The 26,218-nt window shown below is 49.6% G+C and overlaps 1 protein-coding gene across 8 annotated transcripts in view; it reads right to left on the reverse strand.

The window, feature by feature from the left end:
* Positions 1-26,218, reverse strand: part of CLIP2 (CAP-Gly domain containing linker protein 2) — a 112,962-nt gene that overhangs the window by 31,470 nt on the left and 55,274 nt on the right. For all 8 annotated transcript variants that reach the window (XM_068154468.1, XM_068154466.1, XM_068154471.1 and 5 more), the window contains exons 3-4: positions 9,029-9,567; positions 1,560-1,684 (exon numbers count right to left, since the gene is read on the reverse strand). In XM_068154468.1, the coding sequence (XP_068010569.1) occupies positions 1,560-1,684; positions 9,029-9,567 (664 nt within the window). The remainder of the gene's footprint in view (positions 1-1,559; positions 1,685-9,028; positions 9,568-26,218) is intronic.

Below are 26,218 nucleotides of genomic sequence, written 5' to 3' on the forward strand. Positions count from 1 at the left end.
AACCCAGCCAAACCACAGCCAAAGAACAGGGACCCAAGGAAGGAAATCCTGCAAACCAGCCAAAGCCCTGCTCAGCATCATCTCCTCAAACTGCAGTAGGCACAGGTGGATCAACAGCATGGCACAGGCCCATCTCAGTTTAGGAAAGATGTTGAGTTGCTGGAAGGTGTCCAGAGAAGGGCAACAATCTGGGGAGGGGTTTGGAGCACAGCCCTGTGAGGAGAGGCTGAGGGAGCTGGGGTTGCTTAGCCTGGAGGAGAGGAGGCTCAGGGGAGACTTGCCACCAGCCAGCCACAAGCTGCTCAGGAAACCCTGCCCCTTCAACTTGGGTGCAAATCCAGCCCTGGAGCCCCTTCCTGAGCCTGCAGAAGAATCAGAGTGACCCTGCACAAATCCAGCCCATTCACCACCGACTCAGCTGGAGCTGCCTGCGGTGGCAGAGGTGGTGACACTGTCCTTTCCTTGCTCATTTGCACACACGTTGCTTCAGCCTCCACTCAGAGGCAGCTCTCCAGGCTCAGCTCTCTTTGGCAGCAGGCTGCTCCTGCGGCAGCAAGTGCTGGGCTTGGGCAGCCAGGCCAAAGATGCTCACTAGATGGCAACCACCACCAAAGCAGAGAGACTCCAGTCCCACATGGTCTCTGCCCAGACCCCTTCTGTCAGGACAGCATCAGGAGTCTCGTGGCCACGGCACACACGGGGAAGACTGTCTTGAGGGGCATGTATCTGAAGCAGGGTTAAATTGTGGCTGTGTAAAACTCAGGTGGTGAATATCCCCAAGCTCAAGATCTGAGGCTGAGGGTCATTTCCTTCCCTAACTTCCACATGAACAGAAACAGCTTCCCAGCAAGCCTGTGAGATGTTCCTGCATGGCTTCAAAAATGCTAACAAGGGCTTCTTTCAACAAGAAAGCAGTGGAGGTGCCTTTGGAGTCAGAGGTGGTAACATCAAATCAGCAGACAGATGTCACACTCCACAATTAGTACAAGGACAGACAACAACCATTGATTGCTCTTCCAGACCTCTGAAAATTTGTCCCAGAAAGAACAGAACAAATAACATTAAGCTGGGGGGGGGGGGAAATCAAACCTTTCTCTTCCATAGTTCTGACAAAGTGAGTTATAGAAACAGAGCTATATAAAACTCAGGTGTGAACATCCCCAAGTCACAGAAACAGAGCAAGAAGGAAGTTTAAGCTGGGAAGGTGTGGTTGAAAGCAGAGCTAATACAATCACAGCATCAATTTCTAGCAAAATCAAAATCCCACCCTCAGTATTTTTCCTCTCCCTACTCTCTCCTGTTTCCTGAAGCCACTCAGGTTACTTCTTCACAGAAGTTATCTGAGCCTGCTTTAAAGTGCTCCAGTGATGAGGTTTCTATTGATCTCCCTGCAAAGCTATCCCAAAGCCTAAAAGACTCAAAACTGTCCTCCCAATTACCCACAGTACCTAACAGCAAACACAGCCCTGGCTCTTCCTCCCAGCTCCAAATGGCACTTGGCCCACAGCCACCCTAGGAGGGTCCTGCATGCCCAGGCTGGGTTTGAGAGCACACAGTACCTTGTCCCAGCCACTGCCCCATCGTTCTTCCCCAGGGGCTCATCCAGCTCCACACCACACCACTCTCCTTTGGCAAAGTCCGTCTCTCCCACGTAGCGCACAACTCCTGTCTTGGTCCCACCAACCTGTCAGAGAGAAGATGCTGAAGGTTAGAGATGTCAGCACTGCCACAGGGGGACTGCAGTTATGGAGAGGAGAGGGGGGAAAAGGAGTCACAGAATGTTAGGGGTTGGAAGGGACCTCGAGAGATCATCCAGTCCAACCCCCTTGCCAGAGCAGGGTCACCTAGAGCGGATCACACAGGAACTCATCCAGGCAGGTCTTGAGTATCTCCAGAGAGGGAGACTCCACAACCCCTCTGGGCAGCTTGCTCCAGTTTGTCACCCTCACAGTGAAATAATTCTTCCTCCTGTTTCCATGGGACTTCCTATGCCTCAGATTCCACTACTGCCCCCTGTGCTGTCACTGGGCATCACCCAACAGAGCCTGGCTCCAGTCTCTCGGGATTCACCCCTTATGTACTGATAAACAAGAATGAAGTCACCCCTTAGTCTCCTCTTCTCCAAGCTAAAGAGCCCTCAGCTCTACCACCTCCCTGGGCAAACTGTTCCAGTGTCTCACCACCCTCCTGGTGAAGAATTTCCTCCTAACATCCAATCTGAATCTACCCATTTCTAGTTTTGCTCTATTCTCCCTAATCCTTTCACCATCCAACATCCTAAAAGGTCCCTCCCCAGCTTTCTTGTAGGCCTCCTTCAGGTACTGGAAGGCCACAATGAGGTCTCCTTGGAGCCTTCTCTTTTCCAGACTGAATAACCTACACTTCATCCAGGAGGGAAAAAAACTTATTCCATTTCTGGGCTGGGTACTTAGGTACTTGGCAAGTTTCAGGTTTGAACAGCTGCAGAAAAAAAACCTCCACCTATCACTCACAGTCCAACAGCAGTCCCCTTTTTGATTGATTTGAGTTTATACAGACTTAGCCTCTTAATATTAATACAGTGATTTAATGCCATTCTAATACATTTCTTTAGCAGCAAGTTGAACTCAATATAGCTGCAATTCATCTTAATGCCACTGCTGGTAAGCTCCCTCAGTTTTCTTTTTATTGAGTTTTAATTACAGATGTAGAGCCCCATTTCCTTTCCCAACCCACAGGATCCCAGTCCCACAGAGCCTCATGTGAACACCTTAAAAGCCTGATGAGCTCCTTCCAGCAGGGTGACTCACAGGTTCATAGATTGGTTTGGGTTGGAAGGGACCTCAAAGATCATAGAATCAATAAGGTGGAAAAGACCTCAAAGCTCATCAAGTCCAACCTGTCACCCAACACCTCATGACTACTAAACCATGGCACCAAGTGCCACATCCAATCCCCTCTTGAACACCTCCAGGCATGAGGACTCCACCACCTCCCTGGGCAGCACATTCCAATGGCTAACAATCATCTAGTTCCACCCTCCTGCCACAGCCAGGGACACCTTCCACTAGCAGGGGTTGCTCAGGGCTTCATCCAACCTGACCTTGACAGTGTTGGATGATAGGTTGGACTCAATGATCTCAAAGGTCTTTTCCAGCCTGGTCTCGTCTCGTCTCTCCTCTCCTCTCCTCCTCTCTCCTCTCCTCTCCTCTCCTCTCCTCCTCTCTCCTCTCCTCTCCTCCTCTCTCCTCTCCTCTCCTCCTCTCTCCTCTCCTCTCCTCCTCTCTCCTCTCCTCTCCTCGTCTCTCCTCTCCTCGTCTCTCCTCTCCTCGTCTCTCCTCTCCTCTCCTCGTCTCTCCTCTCCTCTCCTCTCCTCGTCTCTCCTCTCCTCTCCTCTCCTCTCCTCTCCTCGTCTCTCCTCTCCTCTCCTCGTCTCTCCTCTCCTCTCCTCGTCTCTCCTCTCCTCTCCTCGTCTCTCCTCTCCTCTCCTCGTCTCTCCTCTCCTCTCCTCGTCTCTCCTCTCCTCTCCTCGTCTCTCCTCTCCTCTCCTCGTCTCTCCTCTCCTCTCCTCGTCCCTCCTCTCCTCTCCTCGTCCCTCCTCTCCTCTCCTCGTCCCTCCTCTCCTCGTCTCTCCTCTCCTCGTCTCTCCTCTCCTCTCCTCGTCTCTCCTCTCCTCTCCTCTCCCTTAGTTCCAGTGCCTTTCACCAAACAATCTTCCTCACTTGAGCTTTCCTCAAGGAAAGAACTCAAATAGTCTTGGTTTTGACCTTCACAACAAAATGATGCCTGGAATACTTATCAGGCCTGTGTCCTACCTGGTGAGTCAGGAAAGCAAGGTGTAGCCAGAGAGGAAGGGCATCCACGTGCCTGTCCTGCTAACTGTGCTGTCACTGACACCATGTTTCACTGCAGTTCCCTCATCAAACTGACAAAACTGGAAGCAGCCCAGCATATCCCAGGGCTGAAGAGACAATGATGCTAATCTTTCCAGACACTGTCTTCATCAGAGCTGCTAATATATCATTTAAACCATTTACCAAATTAGCACCAGGCCCTATCTCCACCCGGCTGACTCCCTCCAGCCTGCGTTTGCTCTTTTCCCCTGACATCCTCCCTGCTCACCCTGCAGCAGTTTCTTGCTCTCTGCAAGAGCCTTTCAACAGCTGTCCTCAGCTCAGGGCCTGTGGGCAGTGCACTGCTTGCAGCAAGCTCCAATAGTGCTCAGGGAGAAAAGGGACATAAAACATGAAGTGTCACTCAGGCCAAGAGGGACTGGAGCTCACCTCATGCTTGGCTCAGGGGTCAGCAATGGCTGTAGACACCTGCTTGAGCACATCCCCAGGCAAGATCCATGCAGATGATACTGTGCTGCCTGCTTAAAATTCTTATGTTACCCAACTACATTTCTATCTAAAACATTTCCACAGGGCCATGCTGCTGGCCAGAGGGCTGAGGAGAGAAGAATCAGTGCCCCAGTACAACACACTGACATGTCTCTTCTGCAGGGCTCCTGTGCCTCATGTGGGGTCTACTGCTTACCTGTGGGGAGAGAGGGGAAGGGGAGGGTGGAGAAAGGGTAGACACAGAACATCTTTACTCTGAGGACCCTTACTTTACCCCCTTTACTCTGAGGACCTTCAGCTACTTCTAAAGTGCAGCCCATAAGCCTGTCTTACACTCTCAGTGGATGACACCAACAAGAAACAGGAGCTCACCTTTAGTGGACAAGTGCTGCTTGCTCCAGTTTGAGCTGCAGGCTGTATCCAGTGTGTGAACTGAAGCAGGCAACCCTTCCCCTGGGCAAAGAAGGGTTTCACCCCCACCTCAACTACCCACACAAGCAGCCTGTTCCTACCTGAGCTGTGGGTGGTAGAAGCTGTGTTTCCCCACTCCACGGCTCATGCTCTCCCAAGCACTGCCATGATTCAGCTCTTCCTAGCCCTGCCAGCAGCAGACCATTGCACAAGCCCTTACCTACAGATGGTGCTTTCTGCAGCGGTGTGGGGTGGCCAGCCATTACAGATCCCATGAAATAATGATCTGTAAGCAAGAGGAGGTAAATGCATATCCCTGTGGGAAACGTATGCCATTGCTTACTGGGGCTGTCCCAGCTGACAGCAAGCTGGTGGTAAGGTGGAGATCTGGCTTGTGGTCAGCTATGTAAATGCAACTTACATCAGGTGACATCTGACCATGAGTGGTTTCATGTGACCAGATGCTCACTATGTCATCTGTGAGCACCAGAGCTGCTGTTTAGGGTGAGGGGTGAAAGACAGCCAGGAATTACAGGACAGTCCTCCCTGTGTGTAGTTGGAGGAATTTCTATTACTTCTTTTAATCCAGCCACTTATCTCCGTGCCTTCCCATCCCCACAGCACAAGTCAGCACTGCACAGGGATGAGTCTGACAGCACTGCTGATGCAAGGCATTTGTGCACATTTATCTTTCAGGCACCAGTGAGAAAATAATATCCCAGGGATGTGGTGTTAGAGGAAAGCCTGGAATTACAGCATCCCCTCCTGAGGCTGTGCTGATACAAGTCCGCCCACATTAATGACACAGTTTGCTCCGCCACAGGCCACTCACAACTCCTATTTAATGACAGATACTGCACACAGAAGACAAGACTAGTCAAAGCATCAGCCCAAATGAATGGTTGGGGGTGGGGGGGAGTGTGTGCACAAAAAGGCTTGAAGGGTTCATGTGGCAGCAGGGCAGGGCAGGGCAGGGCAGCTGCTCTGGGCTATTCATTTCCTCTTAGTTGGATTGCAGTGACAGGGAACACTGCTCCTGGGACAATAGCAGTCATGCTGGGTTTCACTCCACACAAAGGCAATAATCTACTCCTATCTGTGCTACAAGACCAGTCTAAAACTAGATGTTTTCCTGTCTCTTGAATCCTACAAGCAACTGGAAGGCTCCACTTCCCACTGCCCATCACGAGCCTGCACAGGGACAGAGCTCCAGCATTCCCACGCCCTCGTGCAAGGTCCTGGGCTCCACTGTACTGCTGCACTCTCCAGTCCTGACACAGCAGTTGTTGGACTCCTGAGCTGAAAGCAGGCAGTGGAAGACTGAAAACACCTTCCTTGAAAATACCACCTTGATAGAACTACTGAGTAAGATCCTTCCTTCTTTACTGCCTAGTTTGCAATAAGGAAGTAAGTCTTGTGATTGCCTGTAAAGTCCATACAGGAGCACTGCTACACTTCCAAGACTCCAACATGCTGGGAAAGCTCTGATGGGCAACCAGGAAAACAAAAGAGCATGAATCCTTCCTTTGTAATGCCTCACATATGCCTTCACAGCAGCAAGGCTTCTGTCTTGGGCACTGATACAGCTCAAAGTGAGCTGATAGCAGCAGAGTAAGTAGCTGTCCCTGCCCAGGGAGAAGGGTTTAGGCTTAGGCTGCAATTCTCCTTGCTGAGGAGCTTCTAAGGGAAATCATCTTTCATTCAGGAGGTTAAAGGCTTTCTGCAGCTTCAGGTTGGCAGAGCAGGGTGGGAGGGGAGGCATGCAGGGAAGATGCTAAAGAAAAGAGCATCCTAAGTTTATTCATGCAAACAGACTTATGCTGTTTGCCAGGAGCCAGAGGATGCAACACACCACAGGCAAAACCACTCTGCAGCATACAGAGGAGAGAATGATTAAAAACCCCATGCTCAAGGGGGGAGCCCAGAGTCCATTCCCAGCAGCCTGGCCAGCCCACCACAGCAGTCCTGCCTGGCCATCACCCAAGACACCACTCTGTCACAATCTCCCTGCTAGGGCTGCTTCTGCTGTTCCAACATCTGTTCTGGTTTTGGCCTCCTAGCAAAAATCACAAACCTACAACCCATCCAAAGGGTGTCCAGGAAAAAAAACCCACAGCAGTGGAGCCAACCAGCCACCAGGGCTGGCACCTGGACTTTAAACAGCCTTCTTTATTACTACATTTCAGTACTGAAGAGTTCAGTCACTGTTAGGCTGAAGGGCAAAATACCTCTGTTAAGGGGAACTTTATTGTCAATTCAGACTGACATATAGAGAAGAGCCATCTTCTTCCCACCCTTCTTTAGAGAGCAACCACATCTAGAGTGGAATGAGTTCAGCTGCTGAGAGCCTCCCATTCAAAGCCTGCAAAAAGGCATTTTCTCAGGTGAAAAAAAAACACAGCAGAGATTCCTCCCATGCTCAACTGTTCCATTGCTCTGTTTCCAGCCCTTCTGTCCCTGGAGAAAGGCAGCAAGCCAGCCTCACAGCACTCCAGTGATGATCATCCACTGGGAAGCTCCGTTCTCACTGCAGCAAAGGTTAATTGTTCCACATTCATTTGCCAGGCTTCAAGAGAGGAGGTCTACACCATCAGGATTGGGTTTTCATCTCTTTAATGCAATTTCTGCATCTCTGGGAAAAAGGCTGAGATAGGGAAGTGCCAAAGGCAAATATTATCCAATTCTTCTAATGGAAAGCTCCTAATGGAAAGCTGAAAGTCACTTTTTGCAACTGCTACAGAGTCAGAAAGGGTCTCAGAACAATGCCACTGAAAAGCCAAAATGTCTTCAAGCCATAATGGACTTTAATGAAGTTAAACAAAAGCACTAGCAGGAAATGAGCAGAACACAGCCAGCCAGGTGATGGTCTTACAGAGCTGGAAGGGCTCCCTGCAACCTTGTGCTCCATACACCGAGCAATTAAGGAGGACACATGTCCTCCTGAACTTGAAAAGCCTTTGGGGGATCCCACCTGCCTAAAAGCTATTCTCAAACAGAGAGTAGCTGCACAGAGCAGGAACAATGAAGAAACAAAGGCAACCAAAAAACTGTACCAATCCACAGAGGCCAAGGGCAAAGATTTAGTCAGGGATTTTAAAGCAACTCAGGTTAACTCTGAATTACTGTTTATGTACTCAAACACCAAACATGATTAGCTGGCATCTCCATTACTGAAAAGAGCTGTCTGCCAAGCCAAGCACATGTTACTGAACCACAGTTTGCTGTTATTGCTTTTTGTTGCCATTATCTGCTCTTTTTCTGGACCTCCCCTCCTGCATGCAAACAATTCCCAGCCTTTCTGTAAGCTGAGAGTTCCTGCTAGAGCCAGAGTGATGCTGAGCTCCTTCCAGACTTGCACTTTATTACACTAACAAATCATAGTCCCAATTTTTATCTTGGAACATCTAGGGTAGATAAATTAGCAGGCAGGAAGGGAAGGCTTTTAAGGATCTAACTTCATTATAAAAAAACCCCAAACAAATCCAAACATAAACCCAAACCAGCTAGGGTTGATTCTCAGAAACACTTGCAGAGTGTGTTGGACCTCAGGCACCAAGACACTGTGCTGCAAATTCCTCAGAAGCCCTGATGCAGCCCATTTAGGGGAGCACCACTGGATTAGGAAATAATCATCAATGATTTTTCTTCTATTTCCCTCTCACATTGCTCTATCTGCCCTCATTCCACTGCTCATGACTTGGCCAATACAAGGAACACTCTGAAATATGCTCTCCTGAAAGAGAGAAACATCCCTAATCAATGATTTTTCCTGTTTCCTTCTCCTGTTTGAGTTGCTCTATCTGCCCTCATTCTACTGCTTATGACTTGGCCAATACAAGGAACACTCTGGAATGTGTTCTCCTGAAAGAGAGAAGTATCCATAATCAATGGGTTTTCCTCTGTTTCCTTCTCCTGTTTGAGTTGCTCTATCTGCCCTCATTCTACTGCTCATGACTTGGCCAATAGAAGGAACACTCTGGAAAGTGTTCTCTTGAAAGAGAGAGACACACATCCAGGAGACAGCATCCCAACCAACAGCAGGTGCAGATGTCATAGAATCATAGAATTAATAAGGTTGGAAAAGACCTCAGAGATCATCAAGTCCAACCTATCACCCAACACCTCAGGACTAACTAAACCAAGTCCAACACCTGCTTGCTCCAGACACCCCCTTCCAAGCCCAAGCTCTATCCCACACTTCATCACCAACTCCATCCTCCTCTAGTCCTGACTTAGGGAGGGGACAAATCCTTGCCCTTTGCCTTTGCAGGGGGGAGACCCCAGGACCAACTCACCAGCACGCGATCTCCGAGCCGCAAGTCCTTCTCCCCTTTCTTCACGGAGCCGCTGTCGGACAGGTTGGAGCCGGACTCGTTGCCCGTCTTCATGGCGCTGTTCAGGACGCTCTCCCGCAGGGGGATGACGCGAGTGGAGAGGGGCGGCGTGGCCGTGCCCGAGTGCAGCGACAAGTTCTGAGCGGTCAGCGAGTCCACGGAGGGGGCGTCGCTCCCCGAGCCCTCGGCCACCGGCTGCCGCGTCAGCTTGGAGGGTCGCGTGAAAATCCCCTGCAGCGGCTGGCACTCGAAGTACCGCACTCCGCCCACAGAGCCGTCATTCTTGCCCACCGGCTCATCCAGAACCACCCCTGCCCACTGGCCCGGAGCGAACTGCGTCTCCCCGAGGTACTGGATCACACCTGGCTTCACTCCGTTGACCCAGACGCGTTCGCCCACCACGAAGTCTCCCAGGAAATCATCGCCCACCTCGGCGACCTTCGAGGCTGACTTCTCGGTGCTGGCAGTGGAGGTGGCACCCTGCTTGTGTAAAGGTGAGCCTGTGAAGCAAGGGAAAAGAGGGTTTGATAGGAGGAGAAATCCTCCAAGGCAGCCAAAACACCAGGAAAGGGCATCTGCAAAACCAAGGAAACATCTGGGCCTGCTGCTTGGGTTGCAGCTTTAGAGCAGGTGAAGGTTAAAACCTGAGTGCCCTCCTTACTTACACATCTTCCTCGGCAGCAAGGCAATCTGCACAGGAATCTCTTGTCTGCTGCCCACTTTCTGCAGCTCTTGCACACAACAGAAAGAACCAACCCCAGGTCTTCGCCTCCCTTCGCAACGCCCACTTACCCCCACTCCCCTCACAGCACCAAAGGCTACTTTGTGGGGCAGCAGTGGTGTGACTAAGCTCCCAAGGACAGGAGCGGTGGTAAGTGCTTAAGGATCAAAAGCAGACCCAATGCTCTGCTGCTTTGAAGGCAGATGCCAAAGCCACCCTTTCATCCACGAAGGAAACATAAAGCAAAACAAAAAATTAAGAAGAATAACAACAAAAAATGAGTGAGGCTGTGGTGCTAGGAGAGCTCCATGTGCTTGGATACAAGCAGAGTTAGTCCAAGCACTGACATTCCCATCCAGGGTACTAAGAGCTCCTGCGGGACCAGGCAGCTGCCTCCGCAAATGATTTGCTTCTTCCCAGCTGCTGCAATGCCCTTTGCAGGAGCAGAACCCAGCGGTGAGCAGACACCTGGGGTATGTTCAGTATAAACAGCCTGCCTATAAACAGGAAGCATCCACCAAGCCCTGCATGTTTGGCCCTCCCAGAGCTGACCTGCTGTGCCCTGAGCTCCATAAAACCTGCAGCAAAGAATGCTCCAATTCCAGTATCAGCTCGTCGAGCCAGAGCCAGGTCTCCAGCAATGCTTTGCTGTGCTGGGGGAAGGAAAGCTGCAGAGGATGCTAGAAATTCATTGTCCAGCACACCCTTCATTGGCCAAAGTCTGTAACACACAAGGAGGTCCCTAAATGACTTCTGCCTGAAGGGGAACAAAGTCAACCCAAGCAAATGAGTCAGCAGTGACCCCACTCTTGCTGACCCCTGTGTCAAGCTCTCTATCACAAATGTTGGGCTTTCAACCTAGGCCCAAAGGGAATGAAAGACTAAGACATAAGAACTTCATTAAAACCCTCTGAAGGTTAAAGGAGGAGGTTAAATAAAGCCCTAAAAGAAATCAATCAAGCAACTGAGGAAATAAGCTTGCAAAATCAGATCCAGCAAGTCATATCCATCCCTGGAAATATTCTAGGTCAGGCTGGACAAGGCTTTGAGCAACCTGCTCCAGTTAAAGATGTCCCTGCTCACTGCAGGGCAGTTGGACAAGATTACCTTTAAAGCTCTCTTCCAACCCAAACCATTCAATTACTCTGTATACTGTAGACCTTCAGTTACCTTCAGACCTTCAGCTGAGGCTCTTGGTAGCACTGTGGTCCCAGGTGTGCTTCTCCCCACAGCTGCTCCAGGGGTATGTGCATGAGACTCGGCCCCATGCATCTTGTGTTCAATGAAAGCTACCAGGACTCCTCAGCCTAACTTTTAAGCTGAAATTTCTGGGTGCCACCAAGCAGAAAAGCCTAAAGCACACCCAGGGGGAAATTCACATTTGCTGCCAGAGGAGGCTGACAGAGAAGGCCTGAGCAGCTGCAGAGACAAGGCAAACTTTAGTGCTTATCTGAAATGAACTGTGAAACTTGTGCGGCCTCAGCCATCACTATGGCTCAGCCTGCCCCATTTCTACAGCTCTTTCAGAAGTAATGGGCCTGACAGATCAGGCTCAGCTCCTGGAAAGCCTAAAGAACATAAAAGCTCTCAAACCAAAGTACTTCAAAGCTCTGCTAAAGGTCTGATGTCAGGGGAAAGGAAAGCACCAGGGCCTCAGCACCAGCGTGAAGAACTTGGAGTTTCTGCTAGACCAGCAGTGTTAAGAAGGATTAATAGCAACACTTTGGCTCTCACTAGGCTCCAGAGTCAGCACTCTTGACAAATCTCTATGGCACAATTTCACCAATTTGACTCCCAGAAGTCAGCAGTACCTCTGGCTGGTCTGAACCTCATCTGACCAGGAACAGAGCAGCAGTTAAGGCATGATCACACAAACCCCTCTTAGGGACAGAACTGCCCCCAACCTGATCACTAAGCTTGCTGGGCTGGAGCTGGAACAACTTGAGAAAAATCAATGAAATAGAGCATGCCCAGCTCAGCACATGGGGCATGCTCCAGAGGCCCATCCCAGCATGGGCACAGGAAGGGTAATGGAGTAAATACTGTTCCCAGCTGAAATCACTAGTGGCAGCTGAGACTGTAGTGCTCCTGGCAGAACTCAGCCAGCTTCCTGCAGAAACCTTCCCTTGGCCTTTGGGCCCTGCTCTGCAAGTTTCCTTAACCTCACATGTTCTTCATTAACTTCTTTGGGGTTTTTTTGGCAGAGGTCTGACATTCAAGCTTGTGCTACTCTCAGCCTTGTAAAAGACAGTATCTCAAGATGAGCTCCATTAGAGGGATAGCTTTACATCCACCAATCATTTTCACCTTAACAACTGAAAAACAAAAGACCTTGAAGATACTTCGAGCTTTTGATCTCTGCAGAAGGCCTTTAAACAAAGAGGGGTGAGAAAGAAACAGGGCTCCATCCATGTGAGCCACAAAATCAACCATAAGCAGAAAGCAAGGCCACCATTTTCATTTCACTTCTCAATAGCAGAAGACACTAAAGCAGCCAAGATGAGGAGCCAGCAAGCTACAATTTAGAGACTCCTTCAGTTTAACATGCAGAGATGGCTAGAGGGGTTTAATCACCAATGTCTTTGATAGGCATTCCTTCATGGGTATGAAAGAAATTAGATTAAATTAGAAACACAGCTTACATCCTGGTTTCATGCTCAGCACAGCACCATAACCCAGAGCTCATGCTGCTGACATGGTTGTGACACATGTGTGCAACGTGCCAAGCAGCACAGCCCAGTCCAACTCTGCTGTACAGGGGACTATAAGCACAGAAATGAGGGGGGGGGGGGCTCTGCCTCTGTATTCACAGCAGATCAAAGCTGGTTTGCTGGTCCTGCTGGAGTCTGGGGTTCAGCACACTAGCAGTCTTTATTACAGCTGTCAGTTAATGACCAGGGTCCAGGTTCCATTAGCCCTCGTGAACACCTCTGCAAACGTGGCTGGGATAAGCAAAGCCTTCAGCAGTGAAGCTCAAGCAAAGAAAAGCAGGAAGGTTACCCAAGGCTGAACAAACAACGCAGCAGGAGTTGAAACCACATCTAGGCTTACTGTAAAACACCTTCAAAAGTCTGACTTGGACCATTTAAAAAACCCCAAACAATTCTTTGGACCCTGGTGCCACACCATGCTCCCTAAACCCCCAATGTTTTAGTGTGCCCTTGTACACTCTGTTTAGTTTAGGTGCCTGTCTGGCAGGCAGGGCTGCCAAGCTGCAGTTAGTGATCACAGGGAAAGTACCTAATGACAGGCTCCTGAGCACAGCCATGCAGGCAGAAGCATGATTATTCTTTAGCATGAGGTGGATTATTCAGGAAAGCAGGATTTAAGTGAGGGACTGCCAGAAGGGTCACCTTCTTCATCATGGCCCTGGTGGAGAAACTTGGCATTTTACAGGACCTTCATTATCCACATATAAAATAATAAGCAAGCCTCCCATTTTCCCACAGTGCCCTAGGTGTTCAGAGAAGCCAAGAGCCACTATGATCAAGCTAAAACTCATTCTTCTCAGCTTCAGGTCTGATGGACACATTAACTGGATGGCCAGACAACATCCATCCAGAGCAGTCTGAGTAGACTATGTTCTGACCCTGCCAGCTAGGTGTTTAGTCATCAGCTCTTCAGAAGGGCAGAAGGTAGTGATGAACAACTTGTCTTTGATCCCATGAGCAGCTTAGGATAGCCCACACCATACATGATCCACAGCACTGCTCTCCAAGACCTGAAATCTGAACTTACCCACTCCCCAAGCAGTTCTTACAGCTTAGGGGAAAGCCACCCAAGCCCCTAGAACTTCCCAGAATCACAGAATGTTAGGGGCTGGAAGGCACCTCGAAAGATCATCTGGTCCAACATCCCTGCCAGAGCAGGATCATCTATACCAGGTCACACAGGAATGCAGCCAGGTGGGTTTTGAGTATCTCCAGAGAGGGAGACTCCACAATCCCCCTGGGCAGCTTTCTAGGAGGCACCTAGGGCTGGTCTATGCCTGTATTGTTTGGATTTGCTGTTTCTGGAGAAGGAGAAATCTTCCTGCTCTAGTCAGACCCCCCCAGTTAAATACCAACAAGTTCCAAGCAATTTGCTAACAGCAAAGCAAGGGCACAGATGTCAGGTATGAAGCTGAGCAGAGTTACACAAGAGAAACAAACCCAACAAAAACTGACTGCTTCCTACTCCAACCCTGTCATTTGATGCCAATCAAGAAGCTACAGGAACTCTATTAATATCACCATTAGGCATCTAACTCAGCAGCTCACCTGGAAGTCAGCGATGGGGAAAGCTCTTTCTTCCAGGAAAGGTCCAGAAGGATCTCTCTCTGCTGCTCTGTCCAACACAACCCACACAGGACTGCAGTGGCAGCTCCTCCCTCCCTCCCTCTCACTGTGACCAGGCTCCCAGAGACCACAAGCAGCAAGCAGGATCTCTACAGCTTGGGCTTTCCAACTTTACAGCCCTATTGTGTTCATTAGCCAGGCTCATTCTTTTCGGTCTAAATGGTCTTCCTGTGGGTCACAGCTTTCAGGGCTGAACAACAACTTGTAAATCAAAGTCATGCACAGTATCAGCTCAATGCACATCTTATCCACCTCCAGATCTCTGCTTTTCCCTTTAGCTTTCACAAAGCCCAAGCATGATGCATTAATAACCACCACGACAGACCTGCTGCTTAGGGCCCCTTGTGGAACTCATCAGTTTTAAGGGCCCACAGCGACAGGGTATCCCATGCTGACAGGGCACCAAGACTTTAGGAGCCAAATAAATTCCTACCAGCCACGAGCTGGAGAGGTTAAAGGTTTTAATTGAAGCCTCAGCCTGTTCACATGGCTCTCATTACTGTGTCAATGAAAGCCATGTGTCCAAAATCCCTGGAAGCACAAGAACTTCTGCAAACAGGGGATGGACTCTTCCAGCTCTTGGAAATGTCTGGGGAAGGAGGGGGTGAAGATAGAACTTTGTACAGGACAGGAGCAAATGGGGAAAAAAGTAACCTTTAAGTAAGGCCTGAAATCTGGATGGTCAGAGCACTTGCACCAGCAGGAACATAACCTTCTTTGCAGGATACCCAATGAGAGTAGAGTAGAGTAGAGTAGAATAAACCAGGTTGGAAGAATTTTTCCCCTCATGTTCTAACTTCCATTGTGCCTGTTGCTGCTTGTCCTATTGCTGAGCACCACTGAAAAGAGTCTGGCCACATCCTCTTAGAATAGAATAGAATTAACCAGGTTGGAAAAGAGCTTTGAGATCAAGTCCAACCTATCATCCAATACCATCTAATCAACTAAACCATGGCACCAAGCACCCCATCCATTCTCCTCCTAAACACCTCCAGTGATGGGGACTCCACCACCTCCCTGGGCAGCACATTCTAATCACTCTCTCTATGAAGAATTTCTTCCTAACATCCAGCCTAAACCTGCCCTGGCACAGCTTGAGACTGTGTCCTCTTGTTCTGGTGCTGGCTGCCTGGGAGAAGAGACCAACCTCTGCCTGTCTACAACTCCCCTTAAGGTAGTTGTAGACAGCAAGAAGGTCACCCCTGAGCCTCCTCTTCTCCAGGCTAAGCAACCCCAGCTCCCTCAGCCTCTCCTCACAGGGCTGTGCTCCAGACCCCTCCCCAGCTTTCTTGCCCTTCTCTGGACACCTTCCACCAACTCAACATCTTTCCTAAACTGGGGGGCCCAGAACTGGACCCAGGACTCAAGGTGCTCAGCCCCATGCTATTTTATTTAAGTGCCATCCACATCCAGCAAAGCCATGCATCCCTTCACTCCCTCCACAGCTTTCAACCTCCCACAGCACTCCAGTTGCTCATTTCTTATCACCAGGCAATTGAAACAAAAGGGGAAAGGAAACTTGTTTCTAAAGGGGAGGAGGGAGAGGAAGAGAGAAATGGTTTAGCATGAGAAGTGGTGCATAGTGAGCATTGCCTGTGTATTTCCTACTCCCTGCAGAACACCCTTTTGTGATCTTACTGCTCCTGAGACACATGCCAGGCACCCCAACTGCCAAAGGAAACAGAAATGCAACAGCCTGGTCGTGTTGCCATGGGAATCAGGAGACAGGCAGTTAATTGATAAAATGGAGGCACATTAGATTTAAAAGAAAGAAAAGGGGGGGTGGAAAAAGAACAAGAAAGAAAGGAAAGAAGAAAGAGGTATAACAGAGCAGGGCTCATGCCAGGAAGGGAGAGAGAAATAAGAATATGCACAATATTTATAGAAGACATTTACAGTGCCCCTAGGAGAGAGCTTTTTCCTTCTCTGTTTTCATTTTCAGAGGTTTTTACCCTCAAATCCCACCACATCACCAGACAGCCTGACATGCAGCACAGAACTGCCTGCCCACTCCTGGGCTGCCTTCCCTCTCCATGGCAATCAATGAGCTTCTCACCCACCAGCCAGCAAGGGAATCTGTACCAGCCTGGCACAAGTGTCACTGGCACAAGACCTGAAGCCACCACATCCTCATCTTGCTGGTCCATGCCATAGATGTCACTAACCTGTGACAAGGCAGCAGGCCTTGCAGCTCATGAGCATCTCTCAACACACAGCCCCGGGACCATACTAACTGCTGAAAAACCCCCAAACATTTCAGCTCCGCTCCCTCCCACCTGGGCAGGGCTTAAGGGCAGTCCCATTTGAAGCCAAGGCAGATTTTTGTCAGCTAAAAATCTCCACTGCTGGTCCCAGGGGTGCCAGCTAAATGGGTAATGCACATTTTGACTGACCAAGGCTTAATGACAAGCTTGAGCCAGGAGAGCAGCCTGCCTTGCTGCTTGGTTCAGTGCTCAGGGAGTGACTTGGGATGTGGTCTCAGCCAGGATATCAGACACTGATCCTGTTCAAACTGCAGCCTGTATCTAGGACATCAAGCACTTGTGGTGGATGATGCTTTCCCATTCAACAGAGCATCACCCTCCACTGTGAGCTGGAGGTGTAGAACAGCAGCCTGCTGGCTCTATAATCAAGGACCTACCAGCTTCTGGCTCTGGGTTTTTTACCTACTGCTTTTGCATTGCAGTAAGGCTCTCTGGGCCTGCAATGCCACTTCATCTCCAGGCATTACATCACAAAAATGCACTACCTGATGGAGAGCAGAGCTGATGAGAGCTTCCCCAGCAGAAAAGGGAATGAAGAAGGACAGCCCAGAGTATCTGTTGTCAAAGACTTAAGTTCCTATTCACTCCACTAGTTGGACTACCAGGCAAGAGACAAGAGGTACAACCTGCTGCACCTCCAGCAGCTGCCACCTCTGCAGACAGAGCACAGGGCTTCACCTGGCAGCAGCAGCAGCACTCACACAGGCTGAAGGGTGTCCCACAGCAGAAGAGTTGGCTGCCTGCTGCCTTCACAACATTTGGCGACAGCAAGGCCTCACCAGATGTAATTTCTAGGTTCCCACGATGGGATTGGAGCTTCTCAGAGCAGCTTGGGTTACACAGACATGATGCTGTTGGCAATCAAATGAAAGCCAGCCCACTCTCCCATACCCAAATTCAAATCATGGAGCACAGCAACGAAGCAGCTGTTTTCTGCAAGATTTATCACGGTGCTTTCAAGCTGGAGGATAAGGCAGAAATGGAGAGGGAAGAGGTGACTGGAGAAAAAGCAATGCTTTGCAGGCAACTGCCAAATGCCTGGCAGCACATTGTGGGAGGAAGCAGCCCAAGAGATTTATGGCTGACTTGGAAACAACGACTGAAAGCTCTGCAAGTTCAAAGCTGAAAAGTTGGGGCTGTAATCTGGCACAGAGACGAGCTCTGCATCTGGCACCCTGGAAATGCATTGCCCCTGCTGTGCTCTGCAATAACCACCATGGTGTGAATATTAAGATGTGCTACAACTTCAGCATTGCTGGCTCTAGCCCCTTTGAAGGGAGGAGACATACCTAGAAAGAAACCTGTGATGAGGGGAAAGGAAAAAAGGACAAGAAGAAAATGAGCGAGAAGTATGAAGGAGCAGGCAAAAGCGAATGAGAACCACTGCAAAGCTGCTCTGCACTGCATGCAAGGAGATGCCCATTGAGGCAGATATTTGTCTTCACAAGGGCAGCTGGGAAGGGCACTGAACCTCAAACAGAAGTGATGAACAAAGGCTTTCTTATAAAGGTCTCATTCAAGAGGCTGACTGGTACAAAATCTGCCCTGCCACAGGCGGGAGGCACATCCTTGGTGCCCACTGGAGACGGGAGGGATGGAGGACTCTGGGGTTTACCAGCTCTGCTAGATCAGATCCAGTACAATTCTTAAAAGCAAGAAACAACATAGCTATGGTTTTGTCACGTGTGAGGAGTTCCAAGTTTTTCCAACAACCAACAGTGCAAGAAAATATGCAAAAGCAGAGAGGCTTTGGCAGCACAAAGCGACAGGGAGGCAAGCGACTGGTAGGCGATGCACAACGTTTCCTTCACTGAGGGATTATTAACCTGCAGCATATGGCTGGATCCATTCATCCCCTTAATTTTTACATCAGAGGTACTTTTGAAACCATTCAGTATATTCTTCCACCACTCATGCTTCAATATGCTACTCAACATTTGCCAGCCCACCTATCACCCCTGGAGCTGCGCCCTGCTTTCCCAGAAAGTAGTGAGGAAAAAACCAACCCCACACCTTAAGGTGGGATTTGACAACAGAATGGAGCACCCATGCCTTCCTCCCCAGCCTGTGCCACCCCCTGCCTCTAGAAATAAGTCACAGACACATTTGAAAAACTAGGACTGTACTAAAGTAACCTCTGGTGGGTTGTGGAATAATACAGGCTTCATTGTTCCATAAGTAAGTAATAAAAAACCACTTCAGCTAGAGAGTATTCCACTTGGAAGCACCAGTCACTTTATTCACCATAGCTTGTCCCAAACTAGAGGATCTCTGTTTCCATTTAACCAAGCCTTTAGCTGTGGAGATTCACTCAGTCCTGTCCCCCCAGCTCCGCATCGGGATGGCTTTGCCCACACCACCGCAGCTACTCAAAGACCCTAAGGACAGAAAGGGTCCTTAGAAAGCAGACTGGGGGAGAGCCCAGTACGTGGGTAGACCTAGAGACAGCCCCAAGAACACCACCTGGAGGAGATCCACTCACAGGAGTGGCTCCTGCCCCGCACAGCGAGCTCTCTTCAGCAGCCCAAACGACCCCGCAGAGCACACAAACCTCCCCTCGACTCACCGGCACCGCTCACGCCTCGCCGGCTCTCCGCTGGCGGAGCTGCGGTCGCACCATATGTTCAGCTTCTTTATAAAGCTAGCACAAAGCAAACTTCCGAGGGGGGGAAGAAAAGACAAAAAAAAAAAAGAAAGAAAGAAAGAAAGAAAAAAGCCTCTAAAAGCAGCAAGGCAAGGCTTGGCGTGGGGAGGAGCTGCGGCTCAGCCTGCCGTGCCTGCAGACCCCAGCGCGGGCAGTCGCCGGCGGCGGCTGAGGCTGTGGGAATTTGCGCGGCACCGGCGCGGTTTGGGGGCTGCTCGCACGGAAGTGAGGACAGCTGCTCTCAGCGAGCTGATCCCATGACAAAAAAACAACCCACCGAGAAAGAAAAGGAGGCAGACACAGGTCTTTAATGAGACGTTTATAAACGATTTCCCAGGCACAGCACCGCCACCAGCGCAGCTCGAGGAGCGGTCTCAGGACACCTCCTGAAGCGGAGAAATGTATCTTGAGTACCAAACACGTCGCAAAGAGCAGCCAAGCAGAGCGCAGGGCTCTCTCTCCACCAGGAAAGCCATCAAGCACAGCAGGGGTTTGACATTTCACAGCCTTTTAAAGTGTAGGATTCTTGCTCAGGCATCATCCCCAAGCGAAAGAGGTGCAGGAAGATCCTCCCTGGCTGCAGGATTGGGTTGTTTTCCTAATTTTCTTTCATGTTTCCCAAGAATCATAGAACCATACAATGGCTTGGGTTGGAAGGGACCTCAGAGGTACTGCGGTGGCACAGGCAGAATCCACCAGCTTAAAGGATTGGGGCTGTTCAGCCTGGAGAAAAGAAGGCTACAGAGAGACCTTAGAGCTACATTTCAATATGTGAAAGGGACCTAGAGGAAGGCTGAGGAGGGACTGCTTAGAAGGGCTTGTGGTGATAGGGCAAGGGACAATGGTTTGGAACTGGAGCAGGGCAGATTTGGGCTGGACAGCAGGAGGAAGTTCTGCACAATGAGAGTGGTGAGGTACTGGAGCAGGCTGCCCAGGGATGTGGTTGAGGCCCTGTGCCTGGAGACATTCAGACTCAATGTGGCCCTGGGCAGCCTGATCTGGTTGGAGATGTCCCTGCTGACTGCATGGGGGTTGAACAAGATGACCTTGGAGGGTCACTTCCAACCCATGCAATCTGTGACTCTTTGGTGCCATGGTTTAGTTGATAGGATGGTGTTGGATGATAGGTTGGACTCAATGATCTCAAAGGTCTTTTCCAGCCTGGTTAATTCAATTGTATTCCTATTCTATTCTATTCCTATTCTATTCTAAAATCTACCTGGATGGATTCCAGTGCCATTCCTAACCAGCTACAGCACTGTCTGAAAGAGATGAGCAGCCAAGCAGTACATTGCTCAAGCAGGTGCAAACAGAAGGCCACTGACTTAATCACTTAGAAATGATGGAATTAGCTCACCATCAATAAAATGTAGAAGTGAAGGTACCAAAAAATAGCCTGGCTTGGTCCACCTAGAGGGTAATTATTACTTGACAAGCAGACTGGAGCCAGAACAGGGCATAAGCAGCCCCAAGAACAGCAGCCTGTGCAAAGGATGTGCTGCAGGAGAAGCTGCTGTGTGTGCATTGACTCAGGATATTTACTCCCAGGACATAGCCTGAGCAGCCATGCACAAAGTGGCCACATCTCTAATCCAGGGGAAAGGAAGGTTACATGATCAGGAGAGAGCCTAGTTCCACTCTGACTCTGGCAGAGGCTGCCTCTGGGCACAGCACTTACTCCTGCTATGTAACAAGCATTATAAACATCTCTTAGAGCTCTCAGGTGATCTGGTTTCCCCATCCAAGACAGATTAGCTCTCTGTAGGGAAGCTCTCTGCCTGACATGACAGTTGATGAGCCATGTCCTTCACACCTGTGCTCCTGCTGCACTATCAGTTCAGGACTAGCAGCATTTGGGAGGTCTATGTGCCTCTAGTGCTAGCTTAAAGCATCCTTTAATTCCAGCCAGGGATGTATCTGTGCAGGTAGAAGTTGCAAGCTCAGGCAATGAGTGCTCTGCTGGTACCTGGGAGGTCTTCCCCATTTAAGGGCTAGACATGTAGCAATAGACCATGAATTAAGATCTTCCCCACTCTCTTGACTGACAATTTCTCATTTCTACCTGCTGACCCTCAAATACTTTTCCTAGGTACAAGCACAAGGTTTCCCCCAAGTCTCCAATATTACTTTGCTCTGCTTCCTTCTGACAGGACTGGGGCTCTCTGCAAGCCCTCAGCCTGCAGCCATGGAAGGTAACATTCTCATGCCCTGTCTGCAGCTAGTCTTGAGGAAAAAAAACTACAAAAATTTAACACTTAATGTGCAGCAATGAAGAAGTATATTTAATTAGCTCCTTATTAGATGCTGAGAGGCTTCTTTTCAGTGTAATCAGCTGTCCTGGGAGACAGTTAAGCCACTGTTCCATGAATCACAGAACTGTCAGGGTTGGAAAGGACCTCAAGTATCATCCAGTTCCAACCCCTTGCCATGGGCAGGGACATCTCACACTGCAGCAGGTTGCTCACAGCCACATCCAGCCTGGCCTTAAAAACCTTCAGGGATAAGGCTCCTACCACCCCCCTGGGCAACCTATTCCAGTGTCTCACCACCCTCGTGGGGAAGAATTTCTTCCTAACATCCAATCTGAATCTACCAATCCTCCCCCTCTGCTCTGCTCTGGTGAGACCCCACCTGGAGTACTGTGTGCAGTTCTGGAGCACTTATTTCAGGAAGGACGTGGAGATGCTGGAAGGTGTCCAGAGAAGGGCCATGAGGATGATCAGAGGGTTGGAGCTGCTCTCCTATTAGGACAGACTGAGGGAGTTGGGGCTGCTCAGTCTGGAGAAGAGAAGGCTTTGAGGAGACCTTATTGTGGCCTTCCAGTGCCTTAAGGGGCACTGGTAAGGATAGGACTAAGGGGAATGGAAAATAAACCCAGAAATGGGTAGATTCAGATTGGCTGTTAGGAAGAAGGTACCAGCAGGAAGGCAAGCAGCATGCTTTCTGTCTTGCCTGTCGGGTTTTCCCCCTTCCCACCAGAAACATGACGGCAGCACAATTAGAGCATCCCTCGAACCATCCATCCACCTTGCCTGAGAGAGGGACCAGAATCCCAGGGGAACTGAGGGAGAGCTAAAGACCAACATCACTTAATTGCCAAATAAACTGGCACACAGGCCTGGGGCTGCTGTGTGCTGAAACACAGCTCGGATTCATGGCTCCATCAGCCCTTTCTTTTGGCAGCCACCCCTCCCCGCGCAGACTCCACCTCTCCTGCGAAGGCCTCACAATGGGCTGATTGTCCACACAGCCATGCCACGCAGGATGCAGTGTGTTGGGCTGGGTTTGTTTGGCCTAATCTAATAAAAAGGACATTTGAGAGCAGATTAACACTGACTCATCTACTTTATTCCAAATATCTGGCTTAAACAGCTAAGTATCCAGTTCCAAAGCCAGCGAGCCGTACACCATCGGGCACTACTTGCAGCAAATCCAATCACCTATTTCCAGCAGATATCTGATCCCTATTTCCCCCCCCACCCCCAAAGCTGCCTCTGCAGGGCCCTGCCTGTGCCCTGCCTGCTCTGCAGAGCTGGGCAGCATCCTGCCCTTTGCTGCCAACACAGAATCCCAGCCAGGAAGCATGCATGGTTATCTGCTTTATCCTGAGAGTTGTGGCTTCTCCAGGTCATGTCATAGAATCAGAGAACAGTTTGGGTTGGAAGGGACCTTTCAAGGTCATCTAGTCCAACTCCCCTGCAGTCATCAGGGACATGTACAACTAGAACAGGTTGCTCAGAGCCCCAGCAACCTGACCTGGAATGGTTCTAGGGATGGGGCATCTCCCACCTCTCTGGGCAACCTGGGCCAGGGTTTCAGTGTACAAAATGTCTTCCTTTGCTCCAGTCTAAATCTTCCTCTTTCAGCTTAAAATCATCAGTCCTTGTCCTAATATCTTTTGGCTAGAGAAATCTCATGCCTCTCAAACTCTCCTTCCTCCCCTTATCTGGTGCCTATAAGGAAGGCACTGAGGTTTGCAAGGTCCAGCCAAGCTTCAGAGCTGAGGGCACAGGAGCCAGTGACTGGTGGATGTCAGGCACAGGGGTGCCTGAAACATCCCTGGAGGTGTTCAAGAGGGAATTGGACATGGCACTTGGTGCCATGGTTTAGTAGTCATGAGGTGTTGGGTGACAGGTTGGACTTGATGATCTTTGAGGTCTCTTCCAACCTTATTGATTCTCTGATTCTAATATACATGACTATGATCCAGATCTGCCGCTAAAAAATACCTGAGCGATGACACGAGCATGGAAACCCACAGCAGGTATCTGAAACTCAACAGCTTGAAGTCTCAGGGATCACCTTTAGAATAAACCTTTAGAATAAACCAAACCAGGTTGGAAGAGACCTTCAAGATCATCGTGTCCAACCCATCAACCAATCCAACCCACCCAAACAGCTAACCCATGGCACCAAGCACCCCATCAAGTCTCCTCCTGAACACCTCCAATGACGGCGACTCCACCACCTCCCCGGGCAGCCCATTCCATAGCGCAATCACTCTTTCTGTACAGAACTTCTTCCTAACATCCAACCTGAACCTCTCCTGCCATGATAGCCTACCCCTTGCAGGAGGGATGGTGGGTGAAGTGAGAAGGGGTGGTGGTGGAATTTGTAATGTGAAGGGAGAGATCATAGACAAAGCTGTAGGAGCTGACTAGTTGAGCTGTAGCAAAACCTCAGCATATGGTCCCACCGTGCACCCTGACTACCCATCAGCACACAGTATGCTCCCAAGCCCAGTATATGTTACTGGTTTGAAAGACTCACAGCTGAACTGCCCTCCCTTTTATGCCACTGTCTTCAGAACCTTCTCAGATGAGCAGTTTTATGCTCTGCCCTCTGAACACACCCAGCCAAAGCAGCAGTCAGTCAGTGAGGATGATGTCCCCAAGCTCTTGTTAGGGGTCAAGATTTTCTCAGTGTCTTAGCTGATGGGTTTGGTTTTGTTCAAAGTCTCTATCAACCCCTTCTCATTTCTGGCAGGTGTTTTTTTCAGCAAATAGCTCCAGATATGAAATAAACTAAACAGCAGTACATAAGGCTGTTCTTATCTTCAGGGATGTGAATCCTAAACAGCTGTACAGGTTTAAGTGTGAAATAAGACAAACATACCCCAAAGTGCAAGGCTGAGACACTTAACTGCTCAATGACTGTGTGCCTTCAGCCAAATTACAGCTCCACTCCTGTTTGCAGACACAGCACTTCAGTCAATGAAAAGAACCAGGGGAAGCAGCATCAGAGGGGGAAGCTGCTGCTCCTGGTGCCAGGACCAGAAGGGCAAAAGGCCAGAAAAACCTGCTGGCCAGGATAACCTTTCCACTTTCACCCCTGACTCACAGGGTGGCATGGGGCAAGACCTAGTTCTTTAACTTGCCTTCTGTAAAAACAGAGCTAATACTGACCTATCTCACAGCCCCAGGCTTCCCAGCTGGTGGTGAAGCACTTGGAGTGTCTAAACAGTGAGGTTTCATGTGTGCATAGCAGGCTTATAATTACAGAAAGTGAGAAATGACTTACAGCTCCTGCTTGGTGGGAGTCCATAAAGCAGCTGGGGAACGCTCCTGCAGCAGCAGTTAACTCCTGCTAACACTGCCTGCAAATTAGAGCACTGTGCACCAGATCAGACAAATGAATTCCTGAATTCCTGGTGTAGGTTCCGTTTTTAAGAGGTGCTTGTGGCAAAAGTTCATCACTGACTTCCTCTGCAACCCTTTAAAAAGCCCCATGCACAAATATTTCCTGTCTCAGGGAGACTGCTGTAAACAAGCTGATGTGGGTAAATGGCTCTGCTTCATCCCCCAAGGCCATCCACCTCCCGGAGGTAGCACACAGGGGACACATTTATTGTGCCAAAACAGTCACATTCTGCAGTGGAGTGACCATCAGCTGTGTTCTGAAGGGAGCTGCTTAAGTCACAGCCCAATGGTGAGAACTCTTCATTATTTTATAGGGAGCACTGAGATAGGTGGAGATTTCTTCCAGGCCTCACTGCCACGTACAGACTCCATTTCTTTCCATTGTTTGCTAGCACCTTTATAAGAAAAGCAACTAAATACCCTACTGAGTCCAAAGTAAGCCCAGAAAAATAGCTGGCTTCTCAGCATTTTAAGGCTTTGGTGGAGATCTCTTCACCTATTTAACTGCTTGCAAGGAGGATGTTCACATGCAGGGTCAGTGTGTGATGGTTAAATCCAACCAGCAGTCAGCACTCTGTGGCAACAGCCTGATGCTGCTGTAATCCTATGGTTTCTCACCCCAAATCCATCTATGCCAAAGGGAATCTTTCCTTTGATTTGAATGAACATTGGCTCAGGCCTCTAATGATTAATCAGCTCTTGCAGGATTAGCTTGATTGTTCGAGGCAGAACACGCAGGGGCAGATCCTGAAGCTGCAGCCTTACTCCAGTGAGCGTAACCAGCAGCGTGCTGAGGTTGCTCCAGACTTACACCAGCCCAACTCAATGGGATTCAGTTCATTATACTCAAACCACCATAAGCTGAACATCTGTGAGAAGCAGATTTTCTTTCCCTGCTGTTCTGCAAGGAGCTACAGACAGAGAGAGCAGGAGGGTGTCTGACCTCCACAGGCCTTCAGAATCTGCTCGTATCTCATTCTACAATGAGTGCACTGAATATTAAGGATTAACTATATCAAATCCTTCTAAGAGCATCTAATGATTAAGACAATTAAAAGCAGACTCCCAGTTGTCTCTAGATGTCACCTGTAAAGCTGATTAAATCAAGACTGAGTCACTGCCCTTTCAGAGTGCTTAGAAGGCATCAAACCGCTTCTCCTTGGGAGAGGAGTGTGGCCAAAGGTCCTTTCCCTATTCGAGGAGGGGACTGGAAGGGGTGGGGGAATCACCACCTCCAAACCCCCCGACAAACCTCAGTTTAAACCATGTTTCAGGCTGCAGGATGGCAGAGTGGCTCATGCAAGGGACACGTGAGCTGAATACAGGCCCTGTGTGAACAGACAAATGGTTGGTGCCCAGCCATGCCAGAAAAAGATTTGGCTTCTGGGTACACAGCGAGGATTAGAAGCAAACACAGAGGGGCACACGAGACCAGCAGTGTCCATGAGTGAGTGGATTTTGTACAGGAGGATGGGACCTACACACAGGGCACTTCAGTCACCCCACAGCAACAATGAACCAACACACTCAAGCTCAAACAACCGCC

The sequence above is a fragment of the Melanerpes formicivorus genome, unplaced genomic scaffold (assembly GCF_026170545.1).
Source record: "Melanerpes formicivorus ecotype bairdi unplaced genomic scaffold, bMelFor1.0.p_v2 SCAF_29, whole genome shotgun sequence".
In the NCBI taxonomy this organism is placed as follows: Eukaryota; Metazoa; Chordata; class Aves; order Piciformes; family Picidae; genus Melanerpes; species Melanerpes formicivorus.